Source organism: Oryctolagus cuniculus, chromosome 19, assembly GCF_964237555.1.
Source record: "Oryctolagus cuniculus chromosome 19, mOryCun1.1, whole genome shotgun sequence".
In the NCBI taxonomy this organism is placed as follows: domain Eukaryota; kingdom Metazoa; phylum Chordata; class Mammalia; order Lagomorpha; family Leporidae; genus Oryctolagus; species Oryctolagus cuniculus.
In genome coordinates, this window is record NC_091450.1 from 43,756,866 (window position 1) to 43,778,920 (window position 22,055).

At 57.8% G+C, this 22,055-nt stretch overlaps 1 protein-coding gene across 12 annotated transcripts in view; it reads left to right on the forward strand.

Moving 5' to 3' along the window:
- The window catches only part of CUX1 (cut like homeobox 1), a 312,734-nt gene that overhangs the window by 68,699 nt on the left and 221,980 nt on the right, over positions 1-22,055 (forward strand). For all 12 annotated transcript variants that reach the window (XM_051837966.2, XM_051837967.2, XM_051837958.2 and 9 more), the window contains exon 2: positions 5,393-5,503. In XM_051837966.2, coding sequence (XP_051693926.1) covers positions 5,393-5,503 — 111 coding nt within the window. The remainder of the gene's footprint in view (positions 1-5,392; positions 5,504-22,055) is intronic.

Below are 22,055 nucleotides of genomic sequence, written 5' to 3' on the forward strand. Positions count from 1 at the left end.
GACAGGAGCAGGCTGCTGGGTGGGCTTGGGCCTCTGACCCCTTTCTAGCCACGGCACCTTTCTGTCCACCCGAGCGATTCTGTTGTTGGAAATGAGGCCTGCCCCGTGCACTGAGGCAGCCGTTAAACTTCTTCTGTGGGCTGTGCTGTGTGATGAGTTTGACAGGTAATCCCTGTGGAAGCACAGCTGAGGTCGCTCTGGACAGAGCTAGAGGGAGTGAGGCCGATGTGGTCGGCCCAGGCGTGGGGGTGCTGGGGCATGGGAAGGCGCCCGCCCTGCGGGGGTCTGGCTGTGTCTGCAGAGAGCATGCACTGGCCTGGGCATCCCATCCCACCGACCGGGGCAGGCAGGTGGGTGGGGGCCTGCAGGTGCCTCCCCAGTGTCACACAAACCGCGCCCTACACTTGAGAGGTGAGTGATGCCCTTCTCCTCCCCACGTCCTCAGGAGACTTGATTTATTTGAGAAAAGTTTTTCCCAGCAGTTTCTTTGAAATCAGCAACCAGTTCTTGGTGTCTCTGTCTCTCTCTCAAGGATTTATGTATTTGAAAGGCACAGTGACAGACAGAGAAAGTGATTGATGGATCTCCCATCTGCTGATTCACTTCCCAAATGCTCACGACAACTAGAGCTGGGCCAGGCCAGGCCAGCCAGGAGCCAGGAACTCCATTTGGGTCTCCCACGTGGGTGTCAGGGACCCACGTACTCGGGCCATGAGTCACTGCGTCCCGGGAGCATTGGCAGGACACTGGATTGGAAGTGGAGGCAGGATTCAAACCCATCACTCCATATGGCCCTAGGGTGTCCCGCGTGGCGGCTTCACCCGCTGCACCACATGGGCGTTTTTAACATTTGCTTCTTAATACATCGTTAATAGTTGTCTGAGAGGCTGAGAGCTGGCAGGTCTGAGGGGCCTTGCCCTTTGGGGACCTTTTAGAAGTAGAGAAAAAGCATGCCTGAAATTGTCACCAGGGAGGCAAACAGGACTCCGGCCCTCTGCAGCGCTGGGCAGTGCCCTGCCCAGCCCCATCATGGACGGGGTCTGTGTGTGCGTGGGGATGAGCTGGAGGTAGCCGGGGCCTCAGGAAGCTCTCCTGGGCGGGGCAGGTGGAGCGGCCTTGGTGGAATGAAGAGGTTCTCAGGGCCCGCTCTGGCTGGGCTGGGTGGTGTCCTGTGACCAGCGCCGCTGCCTCCCGCCCGCTCCTGCACCCCGAGATTGGCCAGTGCACAGCGCATTGTGCAAGCGGCAGCTGTTGTTTGCGCAGAGGGTGTGCACAGCTCACTTTTTAGCTTTTCTGGGTTTGTTAAACAGACAGAGTGTTCGTCTGCTGGTCCATTCCCCAGATACCCACAATGGCCAGGGCCAGATTTGGGCCTGGAGCCAGGAGCCGGGAACTCAATCCAGGTCTCCCAAGTGGGGGTCAGGAACCCAACTGAGCCGTCATGTACTTCCTCCCAGGATCTGCATTGTCAAGAAGCTGGAATTGGGTAGGATGCGGGCATTTCATCTTTTTAAGATGTATTTTATTTATTTGAAAGGCAAAGTTACAGAGAGAGAGGGAGGGAGAGACAAGAGAGAGGTTTTCCATCCGCTGGTTCCCTTCCCAAATGATCGCAATGGCCATGCGCCAGTAGCTTCATCCGGGTCTCCCACATGGGTGAAGGGCCCAAGCACTTGGGCCATCCTCTGCTGCTTTCCCAGGTGCGTTAGCAGGGAGCTGGATCGGAAGCAGAGCAGCTGGGACTTGAACTGGCACCCATATGGGGATGCCAGAGCTGCAGATGGTGGCTTTACCCGCTGTGCCACTGTAGCAGCCCCTCATTGGTGGGATTTTAAAAATTATTGCAGTTTTCCAGGTAAATAATTCACACACGTGGCTAAGTAGCCCAAAGATGCATACTGTGGATGCAGGTGCCCGTCCGCTGGTCTCTCCAAGGCCAAGCGCGGCCTCGTGCCTGCTCCGTGGCTTTCCCGAGATGCTCAGCGCCTGAAGCAGATGCACAGGTAGTCTCCTAACTGATGCTGGCATCATTGTACGCTTTGCTGTTGGTGCTGAAATTTATCTCGATGATCGTCCTGCCCCCCGAAGCACATGTGGAACCGTGTGTGTGTGCGTGTGTGCGTGTGTGTGTGTGTGTGTCTGCGAGTCGCCATGCCAGTGTGCTATTGCTGGACCCTGATATTCCTCCCAGGCTGGTCCCCCCCACCGTTGTGTATTTTTGGTGCCTTTCAGTGTGGGGCCCCTGTGTCCTCCTTTCTGCTGCGTCTCACCCCCACCCCACCCCACCCCCACTCACGTGCAAGCCCCTGGTTAATGCATCGCGATATTTGACACTTTGAGTATGGAGACTCGGCTGATAATCAGACAGTATCTGGCCCGTGTGTAATAGCTTCCTCCTCCCATTGCCGGGTCTGCAGCGCCGGAGAGAACGCCTTGGTCTCTCCGTGGGATTTGGTGTTTTTCTATCAAAGACCTTGAGCCTTCAATCTGACCAACCCCATCTGCGGTGGCGGCGGCTCAGCTCCTTCCTCCTGACTGTGCCAATCTGTTTCCGAGGTGGCGGGTGGCGCCGTGTGCCATTTGGAGACCCCCGTTGGTTTCTCAAGCCGACCTGCATATGTCCACGGGCCCCAGGTGCGTCCCCGCAGAGTCCCCGACTGCCAGCAGCCCGTGGCCTCAGGCACACTGGCTCTGCACCCCCCAGGCCACCTGTTCCAGCTCAGGGATCTCACAGCCCAAGGAGCAGACGTGGAGCCAAGGGAGACAGAGTGTCCTACAGACCCCACACTCTTCCTGCGCCCCACAATGCTTCCCCCATTCAACTGGAAGGTGGGAGTCGAGCCGGGGACCCCACGGTCACCCTTGGTCCCCCAGCACCTGGCACGTGTTCAGCTGGATGCCTGATGACCAGCTGCCCCCTGGCCAGGCAGGAGGGTCCTGGCCGACAACCACCATTGCTGTTTTTCTCTGAAGTCTGTGTCCGTGTGTGTGACAGCGATGAAACACAAACTTTTTTTTTTTTGCTTTTTTGTCATATTTCAATATTGGCTTTTTTCCGCCCTTCTTGAAGTCTCCTTTTATAACTTGTGCTGCCGCTGCTTAAATATAGACGCCTCAGCCCTCCTCCTCCCAGACTGTTTATGTTCCCTGGAGCTGCTCTTCTCCCGCGCGCCCGCCCCGCTCCCCACATGGCCCGCGTTGCTCTTTTTCCCTGCCTGCCTTCGCGCAAGGCTGGGCTGGGTTTCAAATGTGGTCTATCAGAATGTTGCGTGTTTCCCTCTTTGCTGCAGTAGCTTTGACATCTGTTCTTGAATTCCAGCCCACGTGCTTCTCTGGGGCTTGTTTGCCCGAGATGTGTTTTAATGCCAGAAAGACGAAAGGAGGACGTGTGAGAGTGTGGTGTGGCGCTATCGCTCCCCCCACCCACTCCGTCCCCTCCTTTTAAAAAAGTCAACAACCAACTAACCAACTCCCCCCTCCATAAGCGCACCAACTAACCATCCCACACCAACTAGCCAACCCCCCCAACCAACTAACCAACTCCTCCAACACCAACTAACCAACCCCCCACACCAACTAACTCCCCCCTCCACAAATGCACCAACTAATGAACTCCCCCACCAATTAACCAACTCCCCCCTCCACAAACACACCAACTAACCAACCCAACTCCCCCCCAACACCAACTAACCAACCCCCCACAAACCCACCAACTAACCAGCCCCCCACAAACACACCAATTAACCAACTCAACTTCCCCTCAACACCAACTAACCAACCCCCCCACACCAACTCCCTCCAACACACACCAGCTCCCCCCACACCAGCTAACCAACTCCCCCCACACCAACTAAATCCCCCCTCTACAAACCACACCAGCTAACCAACTCCCCCACCAATTAACCAACTCCCCCCTCCACAAACACACTAACTAACCAACCCAACTCCCCCCCACACCAACTAACCAACCCCCCCTACACCAACTCCCCCCAACACACACCAACTCCCCCCACACCAGCTAACCAATTCTCCCCATACACATGCCAACTAGCCAACCCACTCACCAACTAACCACTTCCCCCCACCAACTAACCAACCCCCCCCCCCCCCCCCACCTGCAGCTTCTTTGTTGACCGCACACTGAGTGAATGTTGCCCCTCGCGCGTCCTTCCTGGCCGCGGGCCACTCAGTGACACCAGCAAAGCAGCTCCCATCGGCTGGGAGCCTGTTGGGTTATCGCCACCGAAAGGGAAAGCAAGTGAAGTTTTCGGAGGTTGGGGGTGGAGCAGGGGTGGCGGTGGGGTCGGTCAACCGAGGGAGACCCCGCCATGCTTCCCGGGTGTCTGGGGTGCGCCTTCGTCGTCAGCTGTCCCCATCACCCATCCTCTGGTTGGTTCTGGCCCTTGCTCTGCTCACCTGCACCGTGGTGGTCCCCACCGTTGAGAGGAGACGGGGGGCAACCCCCCAGTCCCGGGCAGCCTGTGCCGCTGTGTCTTCAGGAACTGAAGCAGCTCTCAGCAGGAGGATGGGCCTTTTGGTGGCGCCAGCCACGTGTCCTGCTCCACTCTGGGCCCATCTGCTGCAGGCTGGCTTGGAGCAGAGCCTCCTGGCAAGGCGGCCTGGGACTGCCAGGGCAGCGCGCGGGGTCCCTGGTGCTCATTGTGGGGGAACAGAGCCCTCAGCCCCTGGCAGGCCACCTCTCCGTGGTCCCCAGAGCTCCAGGGCAGGCAGTAAAAGTGGCGTGGGACCCGCCGCCATGGCTAGGTGCCTTATTTCTGAAAAGCTGACAAGACAGTGGAATTTCTCGAAATTTGCCTGGGGAAAGGTCCGTGTTGCACACTAGTTCATGGTCCCGAGCGTGCTGTGCGCCTTGGAATGAGCTCACAATAAATATTTGTTGAATGAAAGCAAATCAAGTGTGAGCGCACAGGATGTCAGGCGCGCGCCGTCGGAAGACAGCCCAGCAGAAGGCGCGGCCGGACTGGAGCCCGGGGCGCTGTCCCCGACAGAAGCCCGGCAGCTCCAGCCAGGCATCATCTGGGCTCTGGCCTGGCTGGCTTCGGCAGGAGGAATGTGGCTGCGTTCTGTTGTCGGGGCAGAGCCCTTGGTGGCGCGTGTGACTGTGCACAACACAGCAAGATAAGCAAGTCTGATTTTCTCAAACCGGCGCCTGTGGGTGGGCGTGGGCCGGCGAGGGGTGACGCGGTGGACGTGGGATGAGCGATGCGTCCGGTGTCCTTGGCACCCACCCCCAGCCCCTCCGCTGCCCCTGAGCAGGTAGTCGGTAGAGCCGGGCGTGTCTCTCCCAGTGTTCTGGCCAGATACAAGTAGGAGGGCTTTTCTGGGACAAAGTGAGTTATGACCTTGCTTTCCCTTTTTCTTCTCTCAACAGAGAGAACTGGATGCCACCGCAACAGTTTTGGCCAATCGGCAAGATGAAAGCGAACAGTCGAGAAAACGGCTCATTGAGCAGAGCCGCGAGTTCAAGAAGAACACTCCAGAGGTGAGCAGGGCCGCCGCCGGGCTCGGTGCCCACTCTCGGTACTTGGTACTTGGGGCCGGTGCAGAGGACGAGGTGGGGGACTGAGGGAAAGCGCACGTGCATCCCAGCGGCCGGTGTTGAACAATCTGAGTGTGCCAGAGAGTGTCCAGGGGGGCGGGGGTGTCAGGCCCTCCCACCCACGTTGAGGGAGGCGGTGGGTGCCGGGGGCCCCCAGGCTGCTCGCTGTCCAGGGCTGGCGCTGGAGGTTGTGCAGCCACTGTGGGGGTGCTGAAGTGGCTCTCACCAGGTCTCTCGCACCCCCCCCATCCCAGCCCGAGCGGATCCCAGCCGCCTGCAGCTCTGGCCCTGGCCCCCCAGCCTGGAGGGGTCTTTCCGTTGGCTCTCGGCTCTTCCACGGAAGACCACCAGGCTGGGAGGAGAAGCCAGTCTCTGGGAGAGTTGAGACGCCCCTGGCTTGTACTGTATTATTTGTGCAAACGTGTGTGAGCTCGTGACCCCAGCGGAAGCTGCTAGGGGTGATTCTGGAACGTGAGCTGTTGTGTCTATTTCTAGAACAGATCTTGTGGGACTTCCCAACCTTAGCCCCACCGCCCAGGCTGCCCGCCTCGCGCCGCCGGGAACCTGGCTCTCCCGTGTTGTAGCCGGCCCAGGGCGTGGGTCATGGGGGCGCTGCTCTGTGGGTGCCCCCTGTTGGGAGTGAAGGGCCCAGGACAGAAGCTCCGCCTCCTCGTTCAGAGCAGGCCTTCCTGGAGGGACTGGCTCTGGCCTCTCCCGGGCTGTCTGCCTTGCCTCCTGTTCCCCAGGCTGACTCCCGGTGAGCCCTGCGGCACCATTCCAGTAGCCAGTGCTCACCTGCCACCCTGTTCCCTGCCAGCCACTGGCGCTGGCACTGCCCTGCAGGGCCGAGTGGCAGCTCCGAGGCTCGCGCTGAGCGCTGCTTCCGTTACTCAAAGAAGCCCGGCCTTCCGCTGTGTGGTTTCATCTCCTCCTAATACCAGCAAACAGAAGAGGCTCAGGGAGGAAGCAGCCTGGGTGGTGATGCTGTCTGGGTATTTCTCTGCCGAGCCCCAGCTGGAAGGGTAGAAGGTGCCATCCTGCCTGCTGCCGCCGGCCCAGGCCCTGTCAAGTGGCTGAGGTGATACCCACTTGGGCTTCTCCCCCTGCAACAAGGAGGGACCCCTGCAGTGAGAGAGCCCGGGGAGACATGGCCAGGGCACAGGCCGCAGCCCGGACAGCACCCTCGCATTGTCCCATCCTGGGACCGGCAGGGAAGTGGGGTAGTGGGGCTTTGTGGGCAGCCGAGGTGAGGCCCAGTTACTTCTGCGAGCAGCCAGAGGCGTCTGCTTGGAGTCTCGAAGCCACGTGAGACCAGCATGGTTGGGGGGTGCGTGGCTGAGCCATGGACCTCGGAGGTCTGCAGAGGAGGGGTCTGGGGGGCCTCTGAAAGCACAGGTGTGTGTGTGTGTGTGTGCTGTGACAGTGTGTGTGCGTGTATTCTGATAGTGTGTACATGTGTGTGTGCGTGTGTGCTCTGACTGTGTGTGCGTGTGTGTATGCGTGCGTGGGTGCCAAGTGGTGTGTGTGTGCTCTGACCGTGTGTGTGTGCGTGCGTGGGTGCTGAGTGGTGTGTGTGGAACCTCCGGCCAAGTGCCCCAGGGGATACTGTGCAGTCATCGTTTGTGGGGTCTCAGAGGAACCCCCAGATCTCTCCTTTCTGGCCACACCCCCAGATGGATTATCAGACACCCAAAGGTGGACATTGATGTTTGTAGAAATTGGAGGAATGCAAGCAAAGGTTGCTTGGAACTTTGTTCTGAGTTGTAAAAACAAACAAACAAACAAAAAAAAACAAAATGTGGCCTGCTGGCAGGAGAGGCCCCTCGGCCTGGGGACAGAGCCCGCATCCCTGTGGCTTCGGGCCAGTGCGTTGGGGCTGGTGCTGCGCCAGGTGTGTTGATTCCCAGCCTGTGTGTCTCGGGAAAAGGGCAGATGCCCTCCCAGCGTCTCGTGCACGTCCACCGTGGCTGACAATGCAGGTTCAGCTGGCAATGGGCGTAGTCTCCCGCGGGGGACCGGCGTTTCCCAGGGACCCCTGGAAGAAGCTCAAGTGCAGGGAGGGAGAGGCGCCGGGAAGGCCGTGCCGTGGGGGGCGGTGCCGCCTTGAAGAGGTTTGTTCAGGATCACTCTTGGAAGTTGCAGTTTTTTTATTTTTCTTAAGATTTATTTATTTATTTGAAAGGCGGAGTTACAGGGAGGCAGAGGCAGAGAGAGAGAGAGAGAGAGAGGTCTTCCATCCGCTGGTTCACTCCCCAGATGGCCACAACAGCTAGAGCTGCGCCAATCTGGAGCCAGGAGCTGCTTCCGGGTCTCCCACATGGGTGCAGGGGCCCAAGTTCTTGGGCCGCCTTCTACTGCTTTCCCAGGCCTTAGCAGAGAGCCAGATCGGAAGAGGAGCAGCTGGGTCTCGAACTGGTGCTCATATGGGATGTTGGCACTGCACGCTGTGGCTTTCCCCTCGACACCACAGTGCCGACCCCAGAAGTTGCAGCTTTATTTCACTGAATTAAAACATTTGTAGTCGTTTGATGTCCTTGCCTGTGCCTTTTTAGTCCCCAAATTGTTGTTAGTTTGAAGAAGATAGTAACTAGTGTACAAATAAGGTTTTATTTGCTTTTTCTTTGAGGCAGAAAAAGAGGGTCCCTTTTAAACAAAAGTATTTTTAACTGTTCTGACTCGGCAGCCCTCCCCCACTGAACACATAGCCCCCAGGTGAACATCGGAGGAGGTGGGGCGTACCCAGGGTGTGTTTTCCGTGTTGGTTGTCGTCGGTGACTTAACGGCCGTGTGTCTTTGGGCCAATTAGTTAACCTCCCAAAGTCTGTTTCGCCATCTACAAAACATGTGCTAATAGGACTCTCAGGGGTGCTGCACACACGTGTGCGTGCGAGTGGACATGCATGTGCACATGTGTGTGTGTGGCGGGCACTGCACCGGCCTGGCACCCGGGTGTGTTACTTGTGTTAACTCGGAATGCACGCTGCGAAGCACAGCAGGTGCACCCGAGTGCTACTCTGCAGCGCTAGCCCGGGGCCCTTTTAAAAAGCAAGAGCAAATAAAGGTAGTCGGAGCTTAAAGTGTTCCAAAAGTTGGTTTGTGCTAACAGTTAATCATTTTGCAAATATTTATGGAACACCTCCCAGGGGCCGGATGGTTTTGGCCCCGGGGATAGAATCCTATCCCTGTAGAAAGTTTCTTATCTCTCTCCCCGAGCAGGCGGAACCAAGTGAAACCGTGTTGAGCACTAGGATGGCACCGCCGGTGCACTCGGCCTCGGCTCACCCCCCCAGAAACACTCTTTGTGAGCCGTGAGAAGACTCCTTACGGACGCGTTCACCCCTATTACAAATAAGCAGCTGTGCTTTTTTTTTTTTTTTTTTTTTTTTTTTTTTTTTTTTTTTTTTTTGACAGGCAGAGTGGACAGTGAGAGAGAGACAGAGAGAGAAAGGTCTTCCTTTGCCGTTGGTTCACCCTCCAATGGCCGCCGCTGCAGCCGGCGCACCGCGCTGATCCTGGCAGGAGCCAGGAGCCAGGTGCTTTTCCTGGTCTCCCATGGGGTGCAGGGCCCAAGCACCTGGGCCATCCTCCACTGCACTCCCTGGCCATAGCAGAGAGCTGGCCTGGAAGAGGGGCAACCGGGACAGAATCCGGCGCCCCAACCGGGACTAGAACCCGGTGTGCCGGCGCCGCAAGGTGGAGGATTAGCCTATTGAGCCACGGCGCCGGCTGCAGCTGTGCTTTTGAACTGGATTCCTGGTCTTTAAAATCCCGATCAGCTACATTTAGGGCTCCCTCTCCCGAGAAAGGCACCTGTTTGCTGACGCTCAGCCGCGAGTCGCCGGCTCGGCGTGCCCTGCCAGCAACAGCACGAGGGGGTCCTCCTTCCCCCTCCTCCTCCTCCTGCCCTGGGTGGGAGGAGGTTCCAGAACCGCAGAGCGGGTGATGGATGAGAGCCAGGGCCTGCCTCCCAGGAGACAGGATGGAGGATGGATGGGGCCACTCATGGCATGATGAGGGGCTCTGCAGGCTGGCCCTGGGGGCGGGCGCCTGTGTGTCGGGGCGAGGTTGGGCTGGCCATGGGGTGACAGGCGGGAACGCCTGGGGGCAAGCGCCTTTTAGGCCAGGAACCTGGCGCCACACACCACAGGGGCTTCCTTTGCTTTCCCGTGTGCCTTTGCGCTCTGTTCCTTTGACCTGGGGCGCAGGGTGAACTCTGGATTGCCCACGAGCAATCGAAGGGCAGGTGAACCCCTGAGCACCTGTAAACACGGGTGGTTTCTGTCAGGGAGCCGGTGCAGGGTGGCTCTGGGCTTCCACTGTTGTACCCAGGACTGGCTCTCTTCTTGCTGTCCCATCCAGGCCAGCTTCACTGTGGTCCTCAGACCAAGGATGGCCTTGAGGATCCCACGGCTGCTTCTCAGCTGTGCTGAGCCTGTGGTCTTGAAGGACTGCTGGCCACACAAGCACCTGGGCCAAGCACAGCTGTGGCTCTGTGCTGTGGCAGCCCTTGAGGTGCCGTCATGGGGTTTGCCAACTTGCAGCCCCTGCCACGGGGAATTAGGTAGGCAGAGAGCGGCTGGCTGGGGTGCGGGCCGAGCACTGGGGTGACACTGGCTGACTCAGCCCTCCTGCCACATGGGCCTCGCTCCCGGGACTGCCGTCGGGGTGCGATGCCTGGCTCAGGCTACACGGCTACACGAGCAGCAAGCAGTGTCCGGCTTCCAGCTCCTTCCGTGCCGCCTGCTGCTCTCCAGGACGGGCAGAACCGGCCTATACAGGGGAGTGAGAGGGAGAGGCGCATTCCTGAGATGCAGCGGCGCTGTTGTAAATCCATCCTCCAGGCTCGCCCGGCCCAGGCTGCTTCCTGGGCGTCCGTCCGTCTGGAAGGCGTTTTGGATGATGTATGCCTCCTCCAGAATGGACCCTGGCGCTTCTGGGAGGGAGCGAGCTGCGGTTCTGGGGCACCGTCTGGTCATTTTTCTCCCCTGAGGAATTTCTGCCTAAACATTTCTCCGTCTCTGGAGTGGGACGCCCAGTGACGCCTGGTCCGCGCGGCCAGCAGTGCCCATCTGTGCGTCCCTCTGCCCTGCCGCAGAGCGTGTGTGACCACCCCCGGCTCCCGTCAGCAGCAGCAGCAGCAGAGCTGGGCTCTGGCCCTGAGTGTTGGGGGCCCAGCCCCTGGCGGTCCCCTCTCGCCATTCCCCCCAGGGAAGGCGGGCCTGGGTGGACACTGGTCACAGCTCCCACAGCCCTGGTGCCGGCGTCTGCAGGCCTGCTTTGTGACAGGGGACAGGGACACTCTGTCTGCTGCTGATGGCCCTGTGTGCGCGTGGGCTCTCGTTTGCTGAGTGTCAGCATTTTCATTCGCCCTCTCCTTTGGCCCTGGCGTGGTTTTCTTTTTTTTTTCTTTTTTTTTTTTCTTTCTTTTTTTTTTTTTGACAGGCAGAGTGGACAGTGAGAGAGAGAGACAGAGTGAAAGGTCTTCCTTTGCCGTTGGTTCACCCTCCAATGGCCGGCGCACCGCGCTGATCCGGTGGCAGGAGCCAGGAGCCAGGTGCTTTTCCTGGTCTCCCATGGGGTACAGGGCCCAAGCACTTGGGCCATCCTCCACTGCACTCCCTGGCCACAGCAGAGAGCTGGCCTGGAAGAGGGGCAACCGGGACAGAATCCGGCACCCCGACCGGGACTAGAACCCGGTGTGCCGGCGCCGCTAGGCGGAGGATTAGCCTAGTGAGCCGCGGCGCCAGCCGGTTTTCTGAGCCTGTGTCCTTGGCTAACAGCTGTAGGAACATCAGGCCTAGGAGTCCCCCGTGCGCCCCGCTCCAGGCTCCGGCAGCTGGGGCGTGGGGAGAGCATCTTCTCCCCCTTGATTACGGTGAGCTGTTTTCAAGGAAGGATGGGCTCCCATGGCCCAAGTGAGAAAGACAAAGGAAGGGACCCGTTTCTCGCTCCCGTGGGAGGCAGGGACAGCAGGGTGGGGCACTGATAGGTAGCAGTGGCCCTGGCCCAGGTGCACACCCCGTCACCGTGTCTGCAGCCTCAACATAGACACTGCGTGGGTGACTCAGCATGGAAAAAGAGTCAATAAAAATAAGTTGCAACTCCCGTGGACACGGCAGGCACACACGGCCCGAGAGATCACAGCTGGGGCTCCGGGGAGCGGGGCTGGGAGTCCTGGGCGGGGCAAGTGACTCAGGTGACCGCACCTGGGGACTGGTTGCGGATTCGGTGAGGCCGCATGGGCTATCCCTGATGATGGTTTTACAGCTCTGAGCCAGTGCGCGGAGGCCGCCAGCCGGGGACTCCGCTCGCTCCTCCACCAAGTCTCAGACCACAAAGGCCTGTGGGATGGGACACTTCCTTTGCCATTCCAGTGTCGCTTGCGCTCCAGTCCTCATGAGAGTCTAGAACTGTGGCTTGTGGAGGAGACAGCCCCCCCCCCCCCCAGGCATGGTTTCCCTGTGGCTGTGCAGGGCACACTGAGCTGGCTGAATGCATGACCCACGGCCCGTGTGGGCACAGGGTGACTTTTGGCAGAGTGGGCAGGCCAGAGCAGCCCAATGACACAGGCCTTTCCAGAAAGGCAGGGATGAGCAAGGGGGTCTCCAAGCTGACAGTCAGGGGGTCCGGGGGGTCATGCAGCGGGGGTACAAGCAGCGTCAGCACACAGCTGGGCTGGGGAGCTTGGAGCGCAGTTACTGTCCCGCTTGCAATGCACCAGGCGCTGCATCCCCGTGGACACTTGCTGCCGGGGCAGGAGGGGACACCCCCCCCCCCCCCCCCCCCCCGTGTTCACAGCTCCTGTGCGGGAGCCGCCTCCTCCCAGCCAGGGTCTGACGTGAATCACATCACGTAAGGTTGGCTTTGCACACAGGTCCTAAATACGGGTTCTTGGTTCTGGTTTTTGATGCTTCAGTTTTATTTTAACCTTTTTTTTTTTTTGGTGGCAAAATTATAAACAAAAGAATTTAAGGTGGGCATTTAGGCTAGAGAATTAAGACGCCCACATCTCCCACCAAAGAACCTGGATTCCATACCTGCCTCCAGCTCTCAACTACCATACGAGACCCAGATGGGATTCTTGGCTTCAGCCTGGCCCAGCCTCAGCTGTTGTGGGTATCTGGGGAGTGAACTAGCAAATGGGAGATTTCATTCTCTCTGCCTTTCAAATAAATGAAAGCGATTTTTTTTTTTTTTTAAAGGGGGGTTTAAGTGCACAACTCAGTGGAAGTTAGCAAATTAACAAAATTTTGCAACTCTCCCCACTGTCTTATTCCAGAACATTCTTATCCCCTAGAGAGAAAACCACACTGAGTAGCAGTCCCCCACCCCACCCCCACCATGCCCCTAGCCTCTGGCAGCCACTGTGTTTCTATGGGCCTGCCTGTTCCAGTCGTTTCCGGGGTGTGGAGTCGGGAGATCTGCAGCTGGCCTTCCACACAGAGCTCGCTGTTCTCAGCGTCCGTCCTGTGCCACCCCTGTCGGTGGCTGAGTAATATTACACAGCGCGGACCCGCTGGTTCACTTCCCAAAGTCCCACAATGGCTGGGGCAGGGCTGACTCTGGGAGGCAAGAGCCCAACCCAGGGCTCCCACGTGGGTGGCAGGGCCCCAGTCACTTGGCCATCACCTGCGGCCCTCCAGGGTGCACGTTAGCAGGGAACTGGAGTCCGGAGGGAGCAGAGACTTGAGCCCAGGGGATGTGGGCATCTTCAGTGGTGTCCTTTTTTTGACAGGCAGAGTTAGAGAGAGAGAGGGAGAGAGAGAGAAAGGTCTTCCTTCCGTTGGTTCACCCCCCAAATGGTTGCTACGGCAGGCGCGCTGTGCCGATCCGAAGCCAGGAACCAGGTGCTTCTTCCTGGTCTCCCATGCAGGTGCAGGGCCCAAGCACTTGGGCCATCCTCCATTGCCTTCCCGGGCCACAGCAGAGAGCTGGCCTGAAGAGGAGCAACCGGGACAGAATCCGGCGCCCCGACCGGGACTAGAACCCGGTGTGCCGGCGCCGCAGGTGGAGGATTAGCCTAGTGAGCCGCGGCACCAGCCCTCAGTGGTGTCTTAACACGGCTTCCAGATCTTAGACTTTACAAGGGTAAATTTGACAGTCAGTGAAGCTTCCACGAAGCTGTTGCTGTGTAAACATTGCTCTCGTAGGTTGTGGGATGGGATTTTACCTGGGCCATTCTCTCTTTCTCGGAGGAGGCTCCCCCGTGAGCGTTCCTTGTGCATTTCCCAGTGGCAGCCAGAAGCCACTGTTGGCGTACGGCAGAACCATAAAGCCCAGATGATCAGCTTGGACGTGCCATCATTCTAGAATCACCCACCATTAAATGATCATAAGACTTTAGCTAGAAAAAGGTTAAAAATTAGAAGCTAACTTTTAACTGTTACCAGTTAAACTCCTCAGGCCAGTGTATCAGCCCGAGAAGTTATTTTCTCAGTTGCTGGCTTCCTTAGAATCATGGCCGCCTTGAGTGTGCGTCGGGAATGCAAGTCAAACCTGATTGAGCCCCAAGTCAGGAGTGCCTGGTGGCCGCCATGTTCCCTGGCATTCCAGAGAGAACCTGCAGAGGGCGCCACGTGCGGTGGGAGGTCTGGGGAGCTGGGGGAGAGGGGAGAGGGGTGGGGGAGTGGGGGAGGTCACTTGGGCTTGGGTGCAGGAAGCGAGAGCCGGATCCCGGCTCCACTGCTCCGCAGCACGGGAGCCTTAGGACGGAAACAGCCTTAGTCCCTCTGTGCGGCCTCCATCGAGGGGCCTGGGAGGCAGAAAGCCAGGCCAGACTGGCAACGCAGTGGACGGCTGGGGCGCGCAGGGTCCCTGAGTGCTGTGAGACTGGGACCTTTACCCACGCGCAGGCCCTGTATCCCCTTCCTGCAACGCCAGGGACCACGCGTGCTTCAGATCGGGTTTCCCCTGTCTCTTGTGACTTTGCATGGACTCCACAGTCGAGCCTCCCTAACCGGAGAACCCGCGATCCTCCAAAGTCCCAAACTTCCTGAGCACACAGGGGCTGTAGGAGCGCTTGGATCTCCGGGCAGGGTGGCTGCCGGGAGGGGATGTGAATTCAGGTGTCTCCCGCATACAGTAGGCGCTCGGTAAATCCTCTGCTGGGTCCTTTGCAGAGGCCAGCGGCCGCCCAGCAAGGGTGCGGAGAGAAGCTTCCAGGTCGCAGAGCTTCTGCCCCAGCGGGAGCTGGCCGGGGGTGGCCCTTAACCAAGCCACACATAGGGGTGTTTCTGGCGGCGCCGAGAGCTGCAGCAGGATGATACGGCTGTGGTGGTCTCGGTGGTCTGCGGCAGCAGGTCAGAGAAGGGATGGACAGGGCCCCCGTGCACACCGCTCCCCGCAGCAGCGTCTGAAACAAGCCCTGACGGATGTGGGCAGCTGGTTGGGCAGTGAGGGCCCCCAGAAGCTGGCGTAGCTGGAGGCCTGGTCGTCTGGCGGCTCTTAACAGCACCGCCCTGGTCAGACCAGCGAGGCTGGGATGGGGTCTGGATACCGGGAAGTCGGGTCCGTGAGCTCTGGGCTTCCACAGAGACCTTGTTTTGTTTGCTGTCTTTGGTCCAGAAAACTGAAATCTTAGGTCATCAGCGGACAGTGAATCTCGAAGGTTCTTGAAGGTTCTCTGCCCACGTCACCAGCCGCCGTCAGAGCAGCGTGGGCCCTGGAGCCCCCGCGGGGCGGCCTCACTTGCCGAAGCGTCGGCAGGGCCGGCGTCCCCTCTCCTTCCTGTTCCCCGCCGCTTCCATCATGGGCCGGGCGGCTTCTAAAGGGCTATTTTAAGTCTCACAGACGGATCATCTGAGAGCGTGGGTTCACGTGCCATGGGGCTTTGGTGGAGACCTTGCTCCGTTACGTAGCCTCTCTCAGCCTCTGCTATAACATTTACTTAACTTTTATTTATTTGAAAGGCAGAGAGGGAGAGAGAGATTTCCCACCCCCGGTTCATTTCCCAAATGCCTGCAGCAGCCAGGGCTGGGTTAGGGTAAATCCAGGAGCCAAGAACTCCATCCGGGTCCCCCACGTGGGTGACGGGTACGCATGTACTCGAGCCAACACCTGCTGCCGCACAGGGGGCTGGGGCAGAAGCAGAGGTGGGACTCGATCCCCGGCACCCTGACCCGGGATGCTGGCATCCCAAGTGGAGGCTCGGCCCGCCGTGCCCCTGCGCCCACCCCCCAGCCTGTTTTCTCATCCCAGAGAGCAGGAGCGGCGAGAACGCCCTCGCAGTCAGCACCGGGCAGGCGGGCTGTTGTAGAATGCCCCACGTAGCCTTGGCAGGCAGTGCGGCAGGCTTAATAAATGACGTGCTGTGTGCGTGTTCCTAGAACCGACTCGTTTGAAAGGAGAAGCTGTGTTTGCAAGTGGATTTTGAAACTGTAACTGAAACGAACACTACACATTTGCAAACCAACACCCAAAGCCTAGGGCAGACCCTGGTTCCCACTGCGGCCTGGTAGATCCAGTAAAATAAAACGGCCGCCCTCTGCGGAATGGGCACAGCTGCTGCCGGGCTGTCCTTTGAGAGCGGCCCTGGCGTGTGTCTCTGGGCGGGAACCTCAGCTGACCAGCCGCTCTGCGGGGAAGGTTCCGAGGACTTGGGTACAGGGAAGAGCGCCGTCTCTTCTCGACAAAGGCCCTTGTTGAGTGCGGTTCCTAACGTAGACCATTCGAATGGGAAAGCCAAAAGCTTTGCTCGAAGCAGTGACCAGTTCTTTATTAATATTTGTCGAGTACTTAGCGAGAGCCAAGTGTTTGGCTGAGTGCGTCACAGCCATTTTCCTGCCTCTTGCCGGCCTCCGCAGAGCCAGGCGTCACTGGCGTCATCAATGCCACTTTGCAGAGTGTCAGGGAGACCCCCGAGAACGAGACCCCGGCCCCTGAGCACACTGTCTCTTTGAGGTTCCAGGAGTCATTTTTAAAAAAATATTTATTGATTTATTTGAAAGTCAGAGTTACACAGAGAGAGAAGGAGAAGCAGAGAGAGAGAGAGAAAGAGGTGACTTCCATCCACTGATTCACTCCCCAAATGGCCGCAACAGCTGGAGCTGTGCTGATCCAAAGCCAGGAGCCAGGAGCTTCTTCCAGGTCTCCCATGCAGGTGCAGGAACCCAAGGACTTGGGCCATCCTCCACTGCTTTCCCAGGCCACAGCAGAGAGCTGGATCAGAAGTGGAGCAGCCAGGACTCGAACCGGCATCCCTATGGGATGCCAGCACTGCAAGCGGTGGCTTTACCTGCTACGCCACAGTGCCAGCATCAGAAGTCTTTTTTTTTTTTTTTTTTGGTCAGGCAGAGTGGATAGTGAGAGAGAGAGACAGAGAGAAAGGTCTTCCTTTGCCCTTGGTTTACCCTCCAATGGCCGCCGCGGCCGGCGCACCGCGCTGATCCAAGGCAGGAGCCAGGTGCTTTTCCTGGTCTCCCATGGGGTGCAGGGCCCAAGCACTTGGGCCATCCTCCACTGCACTCCCTGGCCACAGCAGAGAGCTGGCCTGGAAGAGGGGCAACCGGGACAGAATCCGGCGCCCCGACCGGGACTAGAACCTGGGGTGCCGGCACCGCAAGGCGGAGGATTAGCCTAGTGAGCCGCGGCGCTGGAAGAAGTCATTTTTAAAAAAAGTTTATTTTTGTTTGATTTGAAAGGCAGGGAGTGTGCGCACATGCACATGCTAGAGAGAGAGGTCTCCCACCAGCTCCTGACAGCCCAAGTTAAAACTAGGAAGCAAGAACTCAATCAGCGTCTCCCATGGGTGGCAGGGACCCAAGTCTCCCAGCGTGTGCGTCAGCAGGAAGCTGGATCGGAAGCCAAAGACCAGATGCCAGGCATCCTGACGCGGGGTCCGGGTGTCCTAAGCAATGATAAACCCGCTGCATCATGGCGCCTGCGCCCAGAGGCTGCGTTCCCCTTCACTTAATTGTGACCAGTTGCTCTCATTCTCCTCTTAAATGTGTTGCTGTTTTAAAAGGCTCGGTTTCACGGGGCTGGGGTTGGGGGCGTGCCGTGTGTGTGTGTGTGTGTGTGTGTGGGACCGTGCCCAGCAGGGAGCAGTTTGTTCTTGGCTAAAATTCCACACTAGCCTGAGGATGTCGCTTAGGGGGTGTGCTGTAAACCACAAGGCAGGGGAGTCACGGGAGAGACCAGCGGCCATGCAGGGCCGGCTCCTGCGACCCTGCGACACTCCCTCCGAGTGCCGGTTTTCCCTGACCGTTGATTATGTGTCAATGGTGGCCCTTGTATTTTTTTTTGTTTTTAATTTATTCACTCATTTATTTGAAAGGCAGACTGACACAGCCTAGTGTTTTGTGTGTGTGTGTGTGTGTTTTGTAATCAGGATGAATTTTTTTGTAATATGAATTATTTCTGACAGATTAAAAAGTGGGGAGAGAGAAAGAGAGATCTTCCATGTGCTGGTTCCCTCCCCCAAATGGCTGCAACAGCCAAGCCTGGGCCAGGCCAAAGCCTGGAGCCAAGAACCCCAGGCAGGTCTCCCATGTGGGTGCAGGGGCCTAACCACCTGGCCCATTTTCAGCTGCTTTCCCAGGCTCATTAGCAGAGTGCTGGATCAGAAACGGAGTAGCCAAGACTTAAACTAGCGTCACGAGCAGTGGTTTAACTTGTTTTTTTTTTCCTCCCACAATGCTGATGCTAGCCCTTGATGTTGTATTTTGTTTTGTTTCATTTTTGTTTTCTAGAAGAATTTTAGTTATTTGAAAGGCAGCGTTGCGGAGAGAAAGGGGGAGTGAGACAGATCTTCCATCCTCTGGCTCACTCCCCCCAAATGGGCTATGCCAAGCTGAAGCCAGGAGCCAGGAGCTCCATCCGGGTCTCCCACATGGGTGGCAGGGACCCAAGTACTTGGGCCATCTTCTGCTGCTTTCCCAAAGGTACATTAGCAGGGAACTGGATCGGAAGTGGAGCAGCCAGGACTTGAACCAGCGCCCATATGGGATTTGGGTACTGCAGGCGGAGGCTTAACCTTGAATGCCCCACACAGGCCCCAAGGGCCCTGGTTTTGATGTGCAGGTGGCAGTTGCCTGAGAAGTTCACAAGGAGCATCATGGGCCCATGCTGCAGAGCTGGTCTTTGTCCCAGGAGGGCACTGGTGTCGTGGGTGCCGTGGACGAACGCTGAATTGGGCATCGGAACACTCAGATCCTAGTTCCGGCTCTGCTGCCAAGCCAGCCTGAGATCTGAGCAAGCTGCAGCACGTCACCGTGTTGTCTGCTCCCAGGAGCAGGTGCTGTCCAAGTCCCGTGTAGCCCCGACCCGCTCAGGCCTCTCTGCAGGGCCCCCTCCTTCCTGTCGGCCTTCCAGGGGGCCGGGTCTTAGGTGCAGCCCCCTCTCCTCAGTGGGCCTCCCCTCCTCCACCTCGTGGGGCTTCCTGTCCAGAATTCACTGATATGTTCACGGCCATCAGTCCTGCTCAGGAGGGCGGGCCCTGTCCCAGCAGCTGCCGCGTGACACTTCGCACGTCAAGCATTCCCAAAATGCCTTTGCCGACTAATGCCCTTGGTGTCCCTCTGAGATGGGCACAGCATTTGTCTGTGTGCAGCCCAGGTGGACGCCCCGGCCACAGGTACAGAGCTGGCTGGAGTCGGACTGCCTGCAGGTTTGTGCGGGAGGCAGCCCCTGGGAGGGTCGGTGACCTCCTGGTTGCTGCGCCAGAGCATCGTGGTTCACATGTACAGGTTCTCTTTCTACTCTGAAAACGTTCTCATCACAGGGAGCCAGCCTGCCCGCTCTCTGCCTAGAGCTGTTCGCTGGAGGGAGCGTCTGCCCAGCCGGGGCTGTGCCGGGACTCCTCCTCCTTCTCGCTGGGCCTCCCACAGGTGCACACCCGTGGCGAGGTACTTAGTTGATGCATAAAGCTATGTAACCAGGCTGCGGCTTTTTTTTTTTTTTTTCATAATATCAATTGTTTCTGGCAAAGTGTAGAAAATGAAATGGAAGTTCCCATGCCCATCATAAAGACTGAACACACGTTAGCGCTTTGTCCCGTGGCTTCTGGTGCCACGCCAGCCCTCCACGCCCAGGCATAAGCCACGTCCTCCATTGGAGTTGCCTTCTGGCCATGTCTGTACTGTCAGGTCTGGGTATAACGAGTGTTCTGTTCACACAGACGGCATCCAGCCTGCATTATCCTGCTCCCTATCTAACCGTCCTCTCGCACCCGACCTGTTCACCTGCCGTACCTCTCAGAGGCTCAGCCGCCTTGGCCAGCCCTATCCCCTGCTGTGACGCAGGTGGCTTCCTGATTGTCGGTGTCCCCCTTTCTCTCTGACTTGCGTCTCGGGGAGCACTCTCGGGCTTTCCTGGGCTGGACAACAGAAGCGGGACACTGGCCGTGGGGTGCAGGTGCCGCCCAGTTGTTGTCCCCACTGGCTGAACTGCTTTCCCCCAGCCCGGCTGCGTCCCACCCGCGGCCGGACACTCCCTGTTACCTGAGCCTTGCTCTTCCCTGCGTGTGAAGTTGCTACCCTGGCTCCTCTGTGTTTTCCCGATGTCCGCTTTTCGCAGCGTGATGGATGCCGGCAGTTGTGCCCGTTCCTCACCCAGGAGTCGGGAGCTCAGCCTTAACCTTCTGCGTCGGAATTCTCTGGAGCAGGCTCACGGCTATAGCGTCTCCTCCCAGGCCACGGCGGGGCCTGTCCTCGTGTTTATGGTGCCCCGTGTCACGGGGAAGATGTGGATTTTCTGTGCCCAGTGTGCCGTGAAGTTCATGGTTGCTGGCAGCGGGCTGCAGGGACTTTTCTTCCTAGGCTGCTGTTGTCGAAGCACCGCCAGTTTTGGTCTTGCTGCGTGTGTTGGTGGTGGCCGGATGGGCTCCGCTTTTGTCTGTTCCACCGAGAGCCGCTGTCCGTCCCAGATCCATTGACCTTTGCCCAGTAACTGGCCCGCAGCCGACCCCTGCCCAGTACTCCTTGGAGGTTACTCGGGGTTGCGAGGGTGGGGGAGGGGCCTGTGCCCTGGCCCTCCCACGTCGCCCGATGGACCTCACGTGGCCTGTTCTTCTTCCTTGTGGCTTTTGGAGTCATTTATTCAATCCCCCTCTGAAAGTTCTCTTTAAATGGAATTTTTAAATTTTTTTTTATTGGATTTGTGGATTTGGAGAGGCTTTACAAACTGGGGAGTGTTGACGGAATTATTGTAGACCCCGTTCTTAGGTGAATTTCATTCCCAGTGTGGCCCGAGGGAGCCATGAAACCTCTGTAGACCTGCCTTGCCCCCGTGCAGCGTGTGGATGCAAAATTGTCAAAACCTAAGGAAGGGCTGACCGTTGCCGTCTGGAGCCAGGCATAAAAATAAACCGCACTGTTATCCTAGGTGGCTCTGGTTAAGGTCAGGGGAGAGGTCGGCCCGGGCCTCCCAGCATTGGCAGTTTCCTGCAGAAGATTAAGTGCTGCTTCGTTTCTTGGCCCCGGCCATCAGTAGCTGGAAGCCATTACTGTCCATCGGCTGTTTGGCTCGTCTGAAATATGGGGCTGGTCCCAGCCTGCTTCCCCGGGGTCAGGTGTGTGCAGATAATTACAGTGCCAGGAGCCCCTATCATGTGCATGTGTGCGTACATGAGTGTGTATGCACACGTGTTGAGATTGGCCCGCTCTGGAGAGGAGCGCCAGTCACTTTGCACCTTAGCCTCGTAAAGCGTGCGTTCTTCATCAGCGCAGGGTTTACAGAGCCCGCTTGCTCGGCCGCCCTGGCCTGTGCTTTTGAACGTGACCGTGAGCGAGGCTGTCCACACTGTGCACGGTGGGTAAAGCGAACACAGATCCCTTCCGCCGATGGCGCTGGGGCGTTCATCAGCCAGGGCCAGGGCCAGGGCTGTGACCGGGACTCCTCGGGGAGGGCAACGGAGGAGGTGAAGGGGGGTCCGTGGTGTTTTGTCTACAGGTAAACAACCGTGAACAGTCATTTCATATACACATAAACGATTGCTTTGCCGCAGAAAAGCACGGGTTCCAACCGTGAAATGAGACAGGAAGAAGTGATGTGTACAAGCGGACACGGGCGGGAAGATTTAAGTGAAAACACACTCAGGCCGGAGGCTGACGGGTGAGCCCACAGCGTGCGTTTAGCTCTGTGCAAAAAGAGCGATTACGATGAGGGGATGTGATATTGAGATTTTCCTTCTCCTGAAGTCAGGTTTTTGTGATACACTTTTGTTCGAACCGACTCATTCACACTTGAAACTAGCTAAACCGCTCCGCCGTGGTATTAATTCTCCCGACTGTAAGTGTGGGAAATGGATCCATCGGCCATTCCTTGTGAGAACATGAACCCGTATCTTAGACCCAGAAGAGCCAAGAGTCGTTTTTATTTTAAAATTCTTTTTGCATTAACACATCCGCCGTGCTGAAGAATATATGGAAAATTGAAATAGCGCTCCTCTGCTGCCGTGTCTCCAGCGTGTCAATAAATCACGGTTTTTTTCCTTTTAAAATGTCTGGCCTTGTAATTTATGCTTGCATAACCCACCACTAAATTCATAGTAGGTGTT